This window comes from Misgurnus anguillicaudatus, chromosome 4 (assembly GCF_027580225.2).
Source record: "Misgurnus anguillicaudatus chromosome 4, ASM2758022v2, whole genome shotgun sequence".
NCBI lineage: Eukaryota > Metazoa > Chordata > Actinopteri > Cypriniformes > Cobitidae > Misgurnus > Misgurnus anguillicaudatus.
Window position 1 is genome coordinate 13,271,061 of NC_073340.2, and position 17,929 is coordinate 13,288,989.

The 17,929-nt window shown below is 35.8% G+C and overlaps 3 protein-coding genes across 3 annotated transcripts; 1 reads left to right on the forward strand and 2 right to left on the reverse strand.

Annotated features, from left to right (window-relative positions):
- Window positions 1–3,185: 3,185 nt before the first annotated feature.
- On the reverse strand, window positions 3,186–5,354 carry g6pc1a.2 (glucose-6-phosphatase catalytic subunit 1a, tandem duplicate 2). The gene is made up of 5 exons (XM_055176312.2): window positions 5,054–5,354; window positions 4,869–4,978; window positions 4,672–4,783; window positions 4,465–4,580; window positions 3,186–4,074 (listed from the first exon to the last, which is right to left on the reverse strand). Exons 1-5 carry the CDS (start codon window positions 5,281–5,283, stop codon window positions 3,572–3,574), a joined length of 1,071 nt encoding a protein of 356 aa, XP_055032287.2. The 5' UTR covers window positions 5,284–5,354; the 3' UTR covers window positions 3,186–3,571.
- A 2,489-nt stretch (window positions 5,355–7,843) lies between these two features.
- On the forward strand, window positions 7,844–13,053 carry g6pc1a.1 (glucose-6-phosphatase catalytic subunit 1a, tandem duplicate 1). Its single transcript, XM_055176313.2, has 5 exons — window positions 7,844–8,182; window positions 9,152–9,261; window positions 9,893–9,998; window positions 10,136–10,251; window positions 10,324–13,053. Exons 1-5 carry the CDS (start codon window positions 7,965–7,967, stop codon window positions 10,827–10,829), a joined length of 1,056 nt encoding a protein of 351 aa, XP_055032288.2. The 5' UTR covers window positions 7,844–7,964; the 3' UTR covers window positions 10,830–13,053.
- A 2,212-nt stretch (window positions 13,054–15,265) lies between these two features.
- ptges3l (prostaglandin E synthase 3 like) lies at window positions 15,266–17,261 on the reverse strand. Its single transcript, XM_055176254.2, has 7 exons — window positions 17,087–17,261; window positions 16,794–16,907; window positions 16,425–16,491; window positions 16,138–16,236; window positions 15,945–16,034; window positions 15,744–15,803; window positions 15,266–15,655 (listed from the first exon to the last, which is right to left on the reverse strand). The coding sequence occupies exons 1-7, from the start codon at window positions 17,113–17,115 to the stop codon at window positions 15,647–15,649; spliced, it is 468 nt and encodes a 155-aa protein (XP_055032229.1). The 5' UTR covers window positions 17,116–17,261; the 3' UTR covers window positions 15,266–15,646.
- Window positions 17,262–17,929: the final 668 nt, after the last annotated feature.

The following is a 17,929-nucleotide window of genomic DNA, read 5'->3' on the forward strand; positions in this document are numbered from 1 at the left end:
GTATTGTATCAGGTCAGTATTTATAAGTAAATACTTAATTTACGCAACACACAATATCGGCTGTGTTATTCTGTCATCATCTTTTCTCCCTTTTTCCCAAAACGCAATAAACGCCACCCCTCCTTCTCTGCAGAATGCAATAAATCCGCTCAACAAATCACATCGCACCAATCCACACATTGTAAACAAACAATGGTGGCGCGTTGAATACACAGAATCCTTTTCCTCATCTTGTAACTTCGTGATCAACAAACAAACAAAAACAAAATAATACTTTAATGGCATTGATAAACCTGTGGTGGTTTTCTGTGATGGGAAAGAATCATAAACCATCAACATCTAATAAATTACGCGAGAGGCACTTGGGAGACGGAAAAATGCCGGTTGCTTCTTTTCCTTAACAGCCTGAAGCTTCTGTCATGATAACACATTGACCACAGGGCGTTTTATAGAAACTTATTATTTTACGCAAAGCCAACGAAAAACGAGCAGAATCAAAACATTTTACAGCTGATCGCTTTAAAAAAGGTTTAGTGACGACATCCCAAGTATAACTGCAGCAATGACAGTGTGCTTAATATGACAAAGTAAGTGTTTTGATTAATGCCATTAATGTTTACTTTTTAATCAGTGTATACCACTAGTCAACTAAATAAATATAAAATGGCAAAGATGAATGCACATTTATGTATTGATTCAATAGATTTATTGCATTTTTTTGGAAAAAATATCAGTTTTTATAATAAATCTTTGAAAATCAAATTATGAATTTGAATTTTTAATGTCATTATAACCTAAAGATGCTATATGAACGTTTGTAACAGAAAATAGTGGTTTTCATCTTGTCACTTTCTTAGTATAGAAAACTGAAAATTAGTCAAAAATTAGTTTTTACAGAAATTAGTCCAAATGGATTTATTGCGTTTTGGAACCAAACTCTTCATTTTCTGTAAACCCCCTTTGGATCAATGCAACACTGTGAAAGTGCTACAGAAATTGAAATTTGATGGAAGTGGTGTTTTTACTGCCAAGCTCCAAATAGAAAAAACAGCACCATAAACCCATAAAATGACCCATATGTTTAGAGTGCTGGGTAGGGTTGCACCAGTCGTTCGTAAGTTCTTACTTAAACTGGGACGTAACGTCCAAACTAGAGGCTTAGTAACTACTAGCTAGTTTATAACTAACTCCGTACTTTATTCGGTTGCACCATTTGTTCTTAAGGCAGAACGTAGCTAGTAAGTCGTAAGCTCTCCGTAAAGTAATGCGTTGTCGCATATAATGACGTTTATTTTTCTTAACCCAATCACAAGCCTTATAATGGGCAAACAGGAAATAGTCTGAAAAGTACGTAATTTCAAACTCATTCTTGTCTCGCCTAAACTGAAAGTTAAAAAAAGACGTTAAAGCATATGTTATCAAACTCAAAACATTACACTTTTAATTGAAAATATATATCCCACACATGGAAGAGAAAATAAACAGGAAGAAATTTTAAATCTTATTTTAATTGATGGATACACAGAAAATTAAACAGTTCTTGAAAACTCGTTGACGAATTTGCGGCTCTTGATAATTAATACGAGCTCATCGATGTTATATAATTTGGATGACATTTTATTCCAAACGTTATTCATGGACAGGGGCTTCCGTAAATATTTAGTTACAACGTATTGTTACGTTTAAACTAAGTTTAATGGTGCAACGCAAAAACATTTAGTAGTGCGTAAGTTGTAACTTAGTGCCCATTTACGTCGTAACTAAGCTACGCTGTAACTTACGCACAGCTGGTGCAACCGGCCCCTGGTTATGTAAAGTTATAATGCAGGTTTGTGGGAGGAATTTAAGTTAACAATCTGCAGAAAATCTTTTGTGCTTGACAGTCATATAGGATTTAGAGCTACACGAAAGTAATGACTTAAGTTTATCTTTAAAACAATGTGCTTTTATAGGTCATCAGTTGGGACTAATCTAACTAACTGCTTTTGCACTGACAAGGGGCAGGATTGCTTTTTTTATTACTGTCTTGGCTTTCCATGCCTTTTTGCACCTCCTTTTCTTCAGGGCTCCAGTACTTTTTCCCAAACTGCAAAATCCCCAGAGTTAAATGAACACTGCTTGGTATATATTTTGTCACAATCTTACATTGTGTTAAAAAGTAACATCTAATAAGTGTGCACTGCAAACGCTAAATGAAGTTAAAACAGTTAGAAAAGTCCAAAGAGTCAAGTCCAAACAAACACAGATCATTATAATTGTGACTTTCAATAAAACAGCCAACATCTAAACCTAAGTTAAGAAAATAACTTTACAAGTAAGATGTAAAATGCAATTTTAGGCAACAGAGATAGTGATAGAGAGGGTAAAGTTACAGATTGCTGCTTTAACTCTGCTTCAGTGTAACTGTTTAACACCCTGTAAGATTGGGACAATGTATAAACACAGCAGTGTTCATTAAACTTCTCGGATTTTGCTGTTCGGTGTCATTTTACATTATTACACACTACTTAATTTATGGACATCTATAGTTAGATTTTTTTGCATGTGTGGATTGCATGCACTGTATAAAATCATTGCTGCCTTATTTTTTGCAACTTTTTTTTATAAGTTGTATCAACTCATCTTTTGTCAAGATAAATAATAGTAAGTTAAAATGACTTGAAATCTTTGTTGATTAAACAAACAAAAAAATTAAGGTGGCAAGGATTGCAGAATTTGTTACAATGTGGTTTGTTACCAACATCTGGTGAAATTAAAATGCATTGATTATAGAGTTTAGGGCAGTGGTTCCCAAACTTTTTCCGCGTGCGGCCCCCCTTGTGTACGGTGCATTCCTTCGTGACCCCCCAAAGAAAATTTGTGACAAAAAACTGTTCTAAAACATTTCTATCAACATTTTAATAAAAATAAAAAAAAATTTATACAAAAAGTAGTGCTTTTGGTTAGTAGCCTTATTTTTTTAGGTTTAATTACACAGAATTCATGATAATTTGATGTATTTCATAAAATGTCATAAAACTGGGACCCCCCTGGAACCATCTCGCGGCCCCCAGTTTGAAAACCACTGGTTTAGGGTATTTACAATCTCATTAAAGTCTGATGTGACTTCCTCATGTTAAGAGTTTTTCAGTCATGTTGCTCATCATCATTATGTGTTTTAATAAGATAAAACGACATCGAACAAGTCATATTTTTAGTGTTTTATTAAAAATAACTAAAGCATTTCCAAAAATAGAATATTACATAAACAAACAAACAAACAAACAAAAAAAACATTAAAAAAACAATACACATCCTACATAGAACAGAATTTATCCTCTTACAGATTTATATTTTCTCAGTTCTCAAAAAAGAACCAATTTTGTCAAATACAAGATTTTCTCTTTTAGACCCAAAGGATCTAAGATATAAAAACACAATTTTCATCTCGCACGACGTCATCCCGTGCAACCGAAAACGGCGCTTTATGTAGTCATCAGCATATCCCTGTATATAAGAAACAGGAGTTGTTCATGTTGGCGGTGTTCCTCAGACTGATGGCATGATCCATGGAAAACTAGTCTGTCTCAGCTTAAATCAGTTTTTTGCTTTGTAAAGCAAGAGCTCCGGACACACAGTATGGGATGATACTAACGGTGGCCAGAGGAACCGTGGCGCTCTTGCAGAAAGACAGAAGGTAGAAGAGAGCGGCCGTGTGTGTTGGAGGTTTGATGGAGTCAAACAAGTGTAGCAGGAACAGAGACGAGATGATACAGGCGATCCTGAGCCGAGTGCCGCTGATCTTCTTGCTCTCTGTGTAGAGCGGCGAGTGAAGGCCGAGCCCCAGACCGAACAGGGTGCCCATGTTTCTCAGCAGGCTGGCGAAGGGCGTAGAGTCCATGTGGACCCAGGCTGGATTGATGCACCACTTCTGAGCTTTCTCCAGCGTCCACAGGAGATCCACACCTAGAACCTTCAGGAGAACATAGAAGCCCACAGCGAACGACAAGAGGAACAGAGTAGTGTTGAAGTATTGCTTCAGACTGGCGCTGTAGATCCACTGCTGTCTATTAAAGGCCTCTGCAACAATCATGCCTGTACAAACAAGAATAAATCATTTTACAACCTCAAATAGATGGTATGCATTCATGGTAAGTTCAAGCCCCATACAATTTGATCAAATATTGCTTTGGATAAAGTGTCTGTCAGATGCTCAAATGTGGATCCAGGAGTAAATTTTCTGACATTTAATCTCCCAAGACAAGAAAAATCTGACTTTTTCCATGTTTAAGTGCTATAATTGGTCCCTGGTGTTTCTATCAACCTAGAAAATTTGAAATAATTGACAGCACAACTGAGTTTCAATTTCAAGAAACCACCATTATGGTGATCAGTGTTTGCATTTCATCTGCTCATTTGCATTTAAAAGGACACATATAACAGGGAATAAATTATATAAAACATCTGATTATGTGTGATACTGACCTGTAATGACCCCTGCGATGACTTGATGTGGAAAATGAGCTGCGATGAAGACACGAGAGAGACACACACAGACCTGGACTGTCCAGAAGATCGTCCAGAGCGATGAACGCAAGTATCTGAATAAAACAATATGATTGTGATATGGCAATTAAATTTGAAATGATTCAGTCACAAATAGTATGATGTCATTTCATGCTTTTCACTTACAGGCTCTTAGATGATGTTGATTTCTTCTCTTTGCTCAGTGCTATGGCCAGGATGGAGGTGACCAGCGCATAATAAACACCAGCAGCACCCATAGCGTGACCGGATGGACTACCTGCATTAGAAAGCGAGCAAGTGAGTGATAAAAGTCTTCATGAGAAGATCTAAAGTGAACTATAGTGTGTGTGTATTTTACGTACCTGGGCCGGTCTCACAGGTCATGGGGTACTGCTCGATGTGAGGAGCAGAACTGTTCATGTAGTATGAAGTCTCATGGACCCACCAATATGGTCGTTCTCCAAACAAGATCCTTCAAAAACCACATGAGATTTGTGTGATTTAAATGAAATCCTGTATATTCTCTTTAATAAAGAACTGTATTTACCATTTGAAGACCAGATTGAGCCAATCTCCAATAACAGCCACCCAGATGAGTTTAATGCCCACTGATTCTTTCAGATGAAACCAGATGGGGAAGAAGATGAAGAAGGTGTTCCTCAGGTCTGCTGCGAAGGAGATGAAGAGAAACCAGCCCTGAGCATCTTTGTAATGGGTTTGCAGATATTGCGTGCTGCTCACACCGAAGCCGTGTAGTGCGTTCATCACATCATCCATATTTACTAAATATCTAAGCTAAGTTATAAACGTCTTCGCTTGAGGTGCTTTTCAAGAGTGAATATTCTTCACCGTCCACTTCTGCTTTTATACTCACAGGCCCACCACCACAACGCATGGACAGATCGATCTTTGAACTCTGAGCACATGTGTAATAAAACACAGAGGAGAACAGAAAAAACCTCAAGCGTCAGAGTTAAGAGAGTGTTTGTCCAGCAGATAACACACAAACAAGTTTAGTCGAGAACTAATGCTGTATTGAATCTCTGAACTATTGTGACTTCACTCTGTACTGCAGCTTCGTATATTTTTTACAAATCAATTCTGTTTCAATGCTTAGAAACTATAGCTGATTGATAAATCTCACAACAACACATCAGTCTAAAAAAACCCCGAAACAAATTAATGCATTCAGGAAATTCATTTTAAGCATGACCTGACTGTAATGTGTTAAGGACGCTCGTTATTTAGATTGACATTTTTTTTTGGTGAAATTTCTCATTACATTCTCATTATAGTTATACAGTCATTTTACTGTATATTATAAATATATATAAATAATTCAACATTTCAGGCGCAATGGCTTGTGAGTATTGATCATTTTAAGTTAATTGCACTTGAATTTTTAAGTTTATGGTTTTTGTAAGTTAATATATTTACTAGATTATTAAAGGGACACTCCACTTTTTTTGAAAATATGCATATTTTCCAGCTCCCCTAGAGTTAAACATTTGATTTTTATAGTTTTGGAGTCCATTCAGCTGCTGGCGGTAGCATAGCTTAGCATAATCGATTGAATCTGATTAGACCATTAGCATCGCTCTAAAAAATAAACAAAGAGTTTAGATATTTTTCCTATTTAAAACTGTTCTGTAGTTACATCGTGTAAAAGTTGCGATTTTTCTATGCCGATATGGCTAGGAACTACTGTATACTTTCATACTGGTGTAATAACCAAGGACTTTGCTGCCTTACCATGGCTGCAGGAGGCACAATGATATTACGCACTGCCCGAAAACAGTGCCCTGCTATTGAAAGTTACCAATTGGTCTATATCGGGCTGTGCGTAATATCATTGTGCCTCCTGAGCCATGGTACGGCACCAAAGTCCTTGATTATTATGCCAAAATGAGAATATAGTTCCTAGCCATATCTGCCTAGAAAATCGCAACTTTTAATTTTTTGTCGACCATATTACACGATGTAACTACTGAAGAGTCAAGTTTTAAATAGGAAAAATATTGAAACTCTTTAGTTATTTTTAGCACAATGCTAATGGTCTAATTGAATTCAATGGATTATGCTAAGCTATGCTAAAAGTGGTACCGCCAGACCCGGAGATCAGCTGAATGGGTTCCAAAACGGTAAGAATCAAATGTTTAACTCTAGGGGAGCTGGAAAATGAGCACATTTTCAAAAAAGTAGAGTGTACCTTTAAGTTATAATTCCAAAATGCAATATTTTTAAGTAATGTTTAGATTACTTGACTTTCTAGGTACAAACAGCATTAGGGCTTTCAGTGTACAATTATTGTTCATTGTTTGATCATGTGAGTTAAAATTTTTTACTGCTAATGTTAAGAAATACGAATAAAAACTTTTTTTGGGCGGGGGGGTAAGGTAAAAACATCAGGCTTTTTCAGTGTCCAAAACAATCAACACTCTTCTGATTGATCAATCTATAAGCCTACGTCATTATTCAGTTTTGAAGAACCAGGGCAAACAATTCAGAAGCGTCCTGTTCAAAGGAGAATGATACAACAACAAGGATCATATCACTGTGATTCCTCTGACTGATTACTTAAGCAATCTCTGATTCATTATGGATCTCTTTGTTTACGTGTATGTGTGTTACATAAGTAGACCTACACAAAACTACTGCCAGGATAGTGGACTTTGACTGAAAAACCTAAAAGTACCTACTAAATGTCTCCACCTTCACTTCCCCAATATAAAAAAGCTCACTTTCGTGTTACTTTTTTGTTTTTAAGTTACTTTTTTATTGAAAGACAGAAATTGAGAGACGACAGGAAAGTACAGGGTGGAGAGAGGGGTATGGGATCGGCAAAGGACCTCAAACCGGGATTCGAACTCGGGTCGCCGAAAGTGTGTTTGCACCATATGTCGGAGCACTGTCCACTACAACATTGGCTCCGACCACTCATGTTTCTATGATAGTCCAGTGTTGAGATCTTCGGTTCATTGCCTCAAGTACAAAGAAATACAACTGAGTCACACAGCATCACATGTGCAGTAATCCCATGAGATATTCTGGATTAGAAAAAAACAAAACAAGTCCAGAGATCAGAGGAGGACAATCAGTAAATCAATGAGGTCTGTTCTTCTGTCCATCTTCCTACGATTAAAGATCAGCACAGACTGGACAGATCTAGCCAAACAGTGTCATTTGCATTAAATGTGTCACTATAAGATTTCATGACGGTGACATCACAGCAGACACATCTGACGACAAACCGATTGGTGTGTCCGCTTGCTATTTCATCACTGTTTGCCCCATCAGTATCATCACAGGTGAAAGGTCAGGAAATGTGAGTTCTCCAGTGGGCATGTAAACAAAACCACATCTAGCCTTGAATAAAGTCCAGTCAGAGCAGAAAACTGGGCTCCAGGAGAAAGACGAATCCGGACAACGTCCAGTCGACCTGATCTCAGTCTGCAGACATGGATCTGCTTCACAGCTGGGGTGTGAACATCGCTGTCCATCTGCAAACAGAGCACGGAGACTATAACAATCTGTTTCACAGGGTCTCCTCGGTGGCAGATCTCCACACCACCTTCTTTGTGTTTTTTCCTCTTTGGTTTCATCTAAGGAGAGATGTGGGCATTAAACTCATCTGGGTGGCTGTGGTGGGAGACTGGCTGAACCTCGTCCTGAAGTGGTGAGAAGCTCTTGTTAACATGAGATTTAAAATGTAATGACCTACAGTAGGGTTGATTCAATTCAGTTTTATTTATATAGTGCTTTTCACAATTGTTTCATTTTTCCAAAGCAGCTTTACATGAATAAAAACTGAAGAAAACAGAAGCAGAGTACAGCAGCTAAGATTAAACCATACTAGTGAGTAGAGTAATAATGTGACGTATATGTAACATAACGTATATGTAATGTAACTTCGTTCTAAGTTAAGCTAATGTCAGCTGAAAAAATATGGCGTATTTTTTAGATATTTCTAAGATGGAAGAATGCTGTGCGGCAGACATTGGAGATATGACTGTCGAAATATAGATTGCTGTCAAACATCACATCCAAGTTCTTAACCGTGGAAGATGGCACAACAGTGCAGCCGTCTATGGACAAATTATAATCGGACATATTTTGTTTGACGCGATTCAGTTCAATAATAATTATCTCTGTCTTATTGCAGTTTAGTATAAGGAAGTTATTTGCCTTACAGTTACTGACGTCTCTAATACAGGCCGTTAGATTAGAAAACTTGTGGGTTTCGCTAGGGTGTGAGGTGATGGGTATCAGATGCAAAGCAATGAAAACTATGCTATGTTTCCTGATAATGTCTCCTATAGGTAACGTGTATAACGACAAAAGGACAGGCCCTAGAACTGATCCCTGCGGTACACCATATTTAACCTGAAAGTGACATGACTTTTCCTCATTTACATAAACAAAGTGATATGATCTAAACCAGGCTAATGCCTGACCAAGCTTAACTAAATACAATTGATTTAACACATTTGTTTAGCACATTTGTTAGAGAAGATATTTTTATAGTGCAAGTTATAGTGGTTTTCATTAGTTGTAGCAAATAATTCAGAATAGTAATTAAATGACTGGCTTTAGGATTAAAAAAAAAATAATAATTTTATATAATAATGAACTTTGACATTGGCAGGGTGTTATCTGGTGAGCGGCCGTACTGGTGGGTCCATGAGACCATGTTTTATGGTCCTGTCAAACATCCTGAACTGAAGCAATTTCCAGTCACATGTGAAACTGGACCAGGTATATTCTTATTATTAATAATATTTGATTGTGGTCAAATACATTTATCTTTATACATGTATATTTATTGCTCTGCATAACTGTGTAACTCTTTAGTGTAATCTAATACATTTCAAACTATTATTTCATTGCCATTTATTGATTTAATTGGTGTTATAAACAGAACACTGACTGGTGTCATTATTGCAGAAAAATGATTGGTCGACTGTACTTTCTCTATTGATAATGATCATCATATTACTACATATGATTTAAATCAAGCTTGCTTTGTTATGTAGTTATGCAACTTATGTGAGATTGCTTTTCTAATCTGCAATGTATAAATAAGTTTGATCCTGGTTATCATTTTGGTGAAGTTCAAGGGTCATCCTTATATAATATTCATATCACTTATAGTAATATTACACACACTGTACTGCTGCCAGGTCTCCATTTATTCTTAACCTGATTTATTGAAACTGTATGTGTGTGGGCATCTGGCACTGGTTGCCATGTTTCAGCAGTTTGACCCGGTGTCTACAGAAAAAAAATGGCACCAGATAACAATCACATTTTGCACAGTCTTTGGTTTGACATTATTGTGGTGTTTGTTATGTACATAGATAATACACATCTGCTTGTTTTATTTCAGGAAGCCCGTCAGGTCACGCTATGGGCTCTGCAGGAGTCGGGTATGTGATGGTCACTGCGTTACTTTCCATCGCTGCAGCCAGAGAAACACCTGCTTTACACTACAGGTGAGACACGGGACATTCAGATCTTTAATTTCCAACTTCTTGCCTTTTAAATCATGTGTGAATGAGGTGTACGTGTACTGTAAATGATGTTGTGGCATTTTAACCGATCACATCTGACAGCGATGTCTGTTTTTCAGGTTTTTACAGTTGATGCTCTGGACATTGTTGGGTTTTGTGGAGTTATTGGTCTGCATGTCTAGAGTTTATCTGGCAGCCCATTTCCCACACCAAGTTATCAGTGGAGTTATTTCAGGTAGATATCTTCTTTATGAACCTTATAAATTGCTTGCAGATCTTCTTAGAGCCGTTGCTCTTTTCCTCACAGGTATTATTGTGGCAGAAATCTTCTCCAGACAGCAGTGGATCTACAATGCCGGTTTGAAGAAATACTTCAACATCACTCTGTTTCTTCTGTCGTTCGCTGTGGGCTTCTATATTCTCCTGAAGGGTCTTGGTGTGGATCTCCTGTGGACGCTGGAGAAAGCTCAGAAGTGGTGCGTCAATCCAGACTGGGTCCTCATGGACAGCACGCCCTTTGCCAGCCTGCTGAGAAACATGGGCACGTTGTTTGGTCTGGGGCTCGGCCTTCACTTGTCATGCCACAGTGAAAGCAAAAGAAACAACAGCGCTCTCTTCAGGTCAGGATGTATTTGTGTTTCTTTGGTACTGCTGCAGCTTCTGGACTCTGTGACGTTTTCCTCAAACAACCATTTACTTTTCTACTTTCTGTCATTCTGCAAGAGCGCCGCTGCACTGGTGTTGCCCACCGCACTCGTACCTGCTGCAATTTCTTGGATTTTTTATAGAGGTAAACATGAAAAAGACATTTAACGTGATGTTTTATACTGGTGCATCAAAAACATGCTGAATGGTAAATAGTTAAGGGGTGTAGTTTGGCATTGGGACCATCCATGCAAATGTTCGAAGGTTCAGTAGCACTGCTGTCATGAACTCAGATTTCTCTGATTTTTACAAAACTATTATTCCTCATGTTAATCAAACCCTGCTTGATGTTTATAAATGGTTTCAGTGGTTCTCCAGTTGCTTTAGGAACCAGTTTGATCATCAGGTGGTGACCCGACCAAAGTGCCAAAACAGTTGCTTATAAAGTACAAATATAAGCAGCATGTCCCTGGAAAAACATGACTGTCATGCAATATATATTAAAGAAAACCAGTCTTCTGGAACATTATTAGGAACCACCGTTCATGACATCAACAGGTACACTCTCAGAAATAAAAGTACAAAAGTTGTCACTTGGACAGTACCCTTTAAAAAAGGTACACCTTTGTACCCAAATATTGCACATTAGTACTTCAAAGGTACATATTGGTTGTTCAAAGATACATATTATAAATGGTACATAATACCTTTATTTTTAACAGCGTAGAAAAACAAAAAACTTTACATTTTAGCATATAACTACTACAATGGTTACTTTTAAGCCATTAACATTTAAAAAACATGTACTTGCCAACATTTTACTCCCTTATAACACTACCAGGCTGGTGTAATTACTGAAATATTACTTCGCAATAAGTAAAACATTTATTATTTCAGTTATTACATATTTAATACAGTTAATACCATTTTACCTTTAAATCAACGCAATTTAGATTGTTATTTTCTAGTAACTGCACTGTAATTGTCAGTTATTGCACAGTAATTTCTTGTAATATGTGGTTTAAAAATAATATTACCATGAAATTACGTATATATTACCATAACATTGCCCAGTTATTACCGATCTATAAAGTGCTATTACATTAACAACTGAAAGTGAAAGTTTAAAAGCCTGTTTGTTTTATTATCCTACCCATAGATATGTATAATAAAGGCTAGATGTCTCGCCCACGCTGCTGGCCAATTGAGTGGAATGTCCGCATTTGGCGGCCATCTTGCCACAGGGTGCTCGCTCACTTGTAGCATTGTGTTTTAATGGTACATGTGCTTTTGAATGGCCATGACTTGCTTAATTTTCTACTGATTTTTCAAAAGATTTGGTTTGTTATAAACGTCAAGGATGTACCTATGACACTGCATACTTATACAAAAAAAAATCGGTAGAGATTTGAGCAAGTTGTGGTAGTTTGGAAGTGCATGTACCATTAAAACACAATGGTACCGTACGAGTGGGCGATCGCCCTGTGGTGGGATGGCCGCCAGGTGAGGACTTAAGAGAATCCGCCGTAACATATCTAGCCTTTATTATACATATCTATGATCCTACCTTTAAGCACTGTAGCTTTGAAATTGCTTTATTTTTTCCCATATATATATATATACATACACACACATATATATATATATTTTTTTTTTTTTACATTTATTCAGCTTTTATTCAAAACTAATTACAATTTAGAAAACATCCCATTGTTGGTAACCATTATTCATGTTCTTCCCTGAGTATCTTGTGAATGGTTTTAGTGAAGGCTGCTCCATTCATTAAATATAGTGTTCATTCAGATGAGGTGTTCAAAGGTCCTTCAGTCATGCTCTGAACATCAGGTATAATAAAACATGTTTTGTACATAGATCTGCTGACTATAGTCCCGTCACCATCATTCATATCAAAGCCACTTATAAAACCTATGGTACTTCCCAAACTCAATACTGTACACAAAAACACATGTAAATGCTTCTACCGTAAACTTCTTAAGAAATTGTACATGATATTAAATCTGATTTGTTTGCATTTGTTTGCTTTTTTTGTTTAACCCACTCATACAAAATAAAATGGTGCTTTTGGATAATGTATAGTAGATTAATACTAGATTAAGAAGGTTAATACTGGAGCTTAATATCAGTATTGATTGTATTAAAGTAGACAATGTCTTGACTGATACTTTTATAAAATACTATCTTTTCAAAGAAATTTGCAGAAAACATTTTTTTTACTTTTCATGTATATCAATGTATACATGGTATAAATCAATGTATTGCTTCAGAGTCTGTGTATAGTTTTGGCAGGTTGCAAGGTCATGTGCAGCAAATTTCTGTATTGGTGGAAAAAAATGATAATGCACTGCAATTAAAGTAATTGCTATACATAAAATAGTTTCTCTTTCCTTTCTCATTGGTTTGTGTAAAACCTTTTGCATAATATTTTACACGGGATAATCGTTATCCTGAGCATTAAATATTAACCAGCTTTGCTTAGTTTTCTTGAACTCTCTTTTGTACATGCTTAACATGTTCTTGTACATTTTGCTCCCCATAAGGGTTGTGACGATATAGGAGGCCAAAGAGCAGAACATGTTGTTTATGCGGTTGTTGGCCTGGAGAATCAGTTCAGCAGAAAACTGCTTATTACCTCACAGACTGCACAAACAAGCTTATCAATGTTTGTCACTCCTCATTGAAGGTTACACATTGAACGTGCGCAACAGAGCACTGATCTGTACCCGTGAAGTACTGAGAAATTGTATGCATTTACTTCAAGTATGCATACTGGCTCGAAGTTTATTGCACTTGAGTGAAAGTATCCACATTGACTGACGAAATAAAGATTCACTTTACTTATTAAAGTGACTTAAATACGAAAGGTAAAGTAAATTGTTTCATCACTATGTTTTAAGCATCTGGACCCTGTAAGCTATTAAGTCATCCTGAGTGTAGTTAAACAGAAACTTTGTCTGTATAAACATGTGCTGAGATTGTTAAATTTTAAGTCAAGTCAAACCCCACCCATCATCAACAATGGTTATAAAAAATAAATAAGTATTGCATGTTATGTATGCACTGTAAAAAATAGTGTGCTATCGTAATTTAGTTTGCTTGCTTTAATTTAGTTTGCTACCTTAAACCACTACTTAGCAAAATGTTAAAATATTAAGGTGACTTGTAAAGCTATTTTGATTTGCAGCAAAAGATTACTGACATTACAAAAACCCATAATGTGTTGTAATTTTATTTGAAATAAAACAAATAACATCTTTAAAAAAAAACATCAGGATAAGCTTGTCAATCATATACAGTACTTATAGCACACTGTAATATACTCTTGGACTAATTTTCATGGTTGTGTGCGTGCGTGCGTGCATGGTGTGTGTGTGCATGTGTGTAATGACATGTTTATTGTGCAATAACCACAGGAAGTGTCCCGTAAACTGAATGGCCTAAAAGACATACAAAATGGTACTTTTTCATAGATTAAAGACTGCCAACAGTTTTTTGTGATGGTTGAGGTTAGGGACTGGGGTAGGTTATGAGAATAGAATATACAGTTTGTACAGTATAAAATGCATTGCATCTATGGAGAGAGAGAGAGAAAGAGAGAGAGAGAGAGAGCTCGACTGGTGTATAAAGATGGAGATAGAGCTATACATCAGGAGAGTTGAGCCACACTTGTTCATGTATAACAACAATAAACAGACCTGCTGGGTTTGCACAGGTTATAAAAGCTGAGTGAGCCCTTATGATTTATTCTGTCTAGCTGCCTTGCATTCATTTTAAAACAATAAAAATACCTTGAATGTTAAAATTAATAAATATATTTTAGGATTATACCAAAAATTATTGTAGATTTCCTCTTTACGTACTTATAAACAATGGCCTCTTGCACACTGTAAAAAATTGCTGTAGTTATGCAGCTGTTATCTTTATCTTTACAGAATAAAACCAAACAACGTCCTCATGCAAAGCATTCTGGGAACCAGAAATCCTCATCAACCTTTTTCATTTTTTTTCCTTCAGATTTTGGTTTCCAGAATGCTTTGCATGAGGCCGTTATTTTAGTTTTATTCTGCAAAGATAAAGACTTGTTGATGTTTAATGTTAATTTAACTTTAAACAAACTGTTGGCAGTAAATAATATACAATTAAATCTACAGTAAGTTACTGGCAAAAAGATCCCAGTAATACTGTAATTTCTACAGAAATATTTAACAGTGGGTCATTGATTTAGATCAAACTAAGTCAAATGAAGTAGAATTATTTTTTAAATAAATATTTTCTTGCCAAACAATTCACAATTCGTGTTTGTAATATGTTAGATGTAAATAATAAAATGTATTACTTTTCTTATTATTACTATTTTAAATTCGAACAAAATATATTTAGAGACCTCTGCAGGACACCTGTGTGAAACTTCATACAACATTGTCAGTTGTTTAAAGGTAATTGGAAAAATGCAACAGAAATGAGACGTTAGTTCTTAGAAAACATTTAGTATCGTCTGTTTGCAATGATGTTAATGCATGCTACTTGTCTGAAGTATTAAAAAAAATACCCTTAAATATCTGCACAGACATATAAAACTATTACAGTGACAATCTTTACAACCTTTAATGTAGAAAAACACTTTATACAACATATGACAATAAATTAACAATCATACGTCTCCTGGATTATATCTTTTTTAAAGGCATAGAATAATACACATCTGATGTTATTTCTCACGGGGAAAGGAGATTTGTTTAAGCACAGAAGTAAAAAATGTAATTAAACATGACCTTACATATCGAATATAAAGGATATTTTACACAAATACAAAAAAAAAAACACTGATCAAACAAAAACAAACATTCACTAAAAGTCAACATTTGTTTCTTGTCATTGTGATTGTTTGTTGGGCAGCGTGAAACATCTTTACTGTAGACATCCAAAAACTGAACTGTAAAGGATCTGCTTGAGAGCCGGAGTAAAACTCAGTCGCTCTATGAAAACAAATGTATTGTACAATTACAACTGAACTCAAAGAGCATATAATGCAGACCTATCTGTTATATTGTTTTAAACACTTACAAGATCGTCCAGGTCATCCATTGCAGGAGGTTCACCTTTCTGTTTAACATCATTAATCATCTGGATTTAAAAAAAAACAATTGTGTTCTTATATTAAACGTATGAATTTATGATGATGATACAATAACATATACTACAAATATCTGTTTGAGTGATGTGATAACAGGTGTATTCATTCACAAAATTACTATAAACACTTACATCAATGTACTGCTCATATTCTGCCATACCATCTTCCTCCTCATGTTCCCAATCTCGCCAGTTATCAAAGTCAACTAACAGCCATGCTGGCTGCAAGGGCACAATAATGGATGGGCAGACAGTCAGATTATTGTATCATGTGTTGAAACAGAACTATGTATATGTCCAAGTGAGATCAGTGAGGTTCAGATACCTTAGCTTGGTCTTTCTGAAGTCTCGGCCATGCCACATTGTCTTTATACTTTCTTATCAGCACATTAATAGTACGATCCAGAACCTTCTCTCTCGAATCCTCAAGAAGGATCAGTCACAGAATTACTCAACAAAGCCACAGAATAAAATATATGACTAGATGTTTAACACTTGTTAGTAACCCCAAAAGGATTTGTGAAATTGTTTTTAGAAATCACATATTTGATCATTTGCTTCATGCATGTGTCTCTGAACACATGCTTCAAAAACAAATGATGCAATACTTACAGACTTAAATACTTTGTCATAAAATTCAATCTCATTGTAGATATTGTTGTCATCCACATCTTTACAGCTGAAACACAAACTCAAGATTATTATTGAACATGTGCTCGGGTTTAGATGAAGTAAATGACTTCATTCATTCATTCACAACAGAAATACAAACAAATTAGATATTTTTGAGATCTCTTCTGAAACTTTAAAGGTTTTAGGGTTGATTTCGTGTGGGAAAATCTGAGAAGCAGAAGTAACTATTAGTTTCAGAGATCTCATTTGTGATTTATCTTATGGAAGATTTTTACTGGAAAACAGAAAAATAATCATAAACATTTCAAACTAAAAACATGATATGATAATGAAATGTTATTTTGTCACCTGAGAATGATCTTTGTGTCCTGAATATCTACTTGCACATCTTTTGGGTTTTGAACCAAAAAGTTGATGGTGACATATTTTTTCCGGTCGTACCACAGCGTTCTAGCAGGTTGGCTTTAGAAATAAAAGAGTGTTTCACATTTAAAATTAAACCTTGGATCAGTGTCTAATTCAATGTACAAACCAAATATTCTAAGCTCAATGTATTTACTTTAAAAAAATCACACATACCCTTCTGAAACACAAGTATGTGGCTTCTATCGTTTTAAATAATCAGTCAGATTTACACTTACCAGTTCTCCGGTCGAACAATCTTTGGCATCTTGATGTTTTGTAGAGTTTATGTGCTTCTCTGTATAAATGTTTTCAGAGGTTTTTAGCTGATGTGATCTCTTTACTCTTAGAGAAGTCAGAACTGAATAGAGAAAACTCAGCGTGGTTGGTTGGTTTGGAGAGTGACTGACTGCTGCTCTATTTTTAGGATGGATGGTATCAGCTGCTGGGACATATCAACCCCCACTCTTCTCATTTAAATGTGCTGGAACACTCGAGAAAATCACTGTTTTCTTCTCTCACCCAGACCAACACACAGAAGGTGGGGTGAGAATTTTGAGGTTTTAAGAGGTCAGAGGACCAGCAGACCAAATCATGAACAGTCTTAAACATCACAAAGTCTAACTCAGTTTTAAATAAAGTTGAATTTTGATGAAACACACACTCAGTTTGGATAATTAGTTGAGTTACCAACCTGACACACAATGTTTTCATCAACTAAAAAATATATTACAAAGTACAGTATTACCAGTCTGTCTGTTATCTGTCCATCTTTTACAGGGTCTGATGATGTTATGTGGTTAGTGGGGTATAATGCAGATGTATTTATCCAAAACAACTTAATATATTGAAGGTATTTGATCAGCTTCTGTGTTCCAAAACTCTGAAACAAATTATGCATAAATAAAAAATCAAAAAAATGCAAATTAATTATAAACATTATATACTGTACACAACAGTGCTAGTATGCCTCTAATGCGTTTACACTTTATTTAATTTTAGGTTTTAGAATGACTGTAAATGTAATATTTAACATTATCCCTGCAGAATAATAGATAATAGCCAATACGGCATAAATAAAT

What these genes read in the sequence shown, in the direction of transcription:
- g6pc1a.2 (XM_055176312.2), bottom strand. Translation starts at nt 5,283, where the DNA reads ATGGATGATGTGATGAACGCACTACACGGCTTCGGTGTGAGCAGCACG. An exon ending in GACCTGTGAGACCGGCCCAG is followed by an intron (nt 4,784 to 4,868) that starts GTACGTAAAATA and finishes TTTCTAATGCAG; the next exon opens with GTAGTCCATCCGGTCACGCT. An exon ending in TCAACATCATCTAAGAGCCT is followed by an intron (nt 4,581 to 4,671) that starts GTAAGTGAAAAG and finishes TGTTTTATTCAG; the next exon opens with ATACTTGCGTTCATCGCTCT.
- g6pc1a.1 (XM_055176313.2), top strand. Translation starts at nt 7,965, where the DNA reads ATGGATCTGCTTCACAGCTGGGGTGTGAACATCGCTGTCCATCTGCAA. An exon ending in ACACCTGCTTTACACTACAG is followed by an intron (nt 9,999 to 10,135) that starts GTGAGACACGGG and finishes TCTGTTTTTCAG; the next exon opens with GTTTTTACAGTTGATGCTCT. An exon ending in TATCAGTGGAGTTATTTCAG is followed by an intron (nt 10,252 to 10,323) that starts GTAGATATCTTC and finishes TTTTCCTCACAG; the next exon opens with GTATTATTGTGGCAGAAATC.
- ptges3l (XM_055176254.2), bottom strand. Translation starts at nt 17,115, where the DNA reads ATGCCAAAGATTGTTCGACCGGAGAACTG. An exon ending in ATGACAAAGTATTTAAGTCT is followed by an intron (nt 16,237 to 16,424) that starts GTAAGTATTGCA and finishes ATCCTTCTTGAG; the next exon opens with GATTCGAGAGAGAAGGTTCT. An exon ending in AATATGAGCAGTACATTGAT is followed by an intron (nt 15,804 to 15,944) that starts GTAAGTGTTTAT and finishes TTTTAAATCCAG; the next exon opens with ATGATTAATGATGTTAAACA.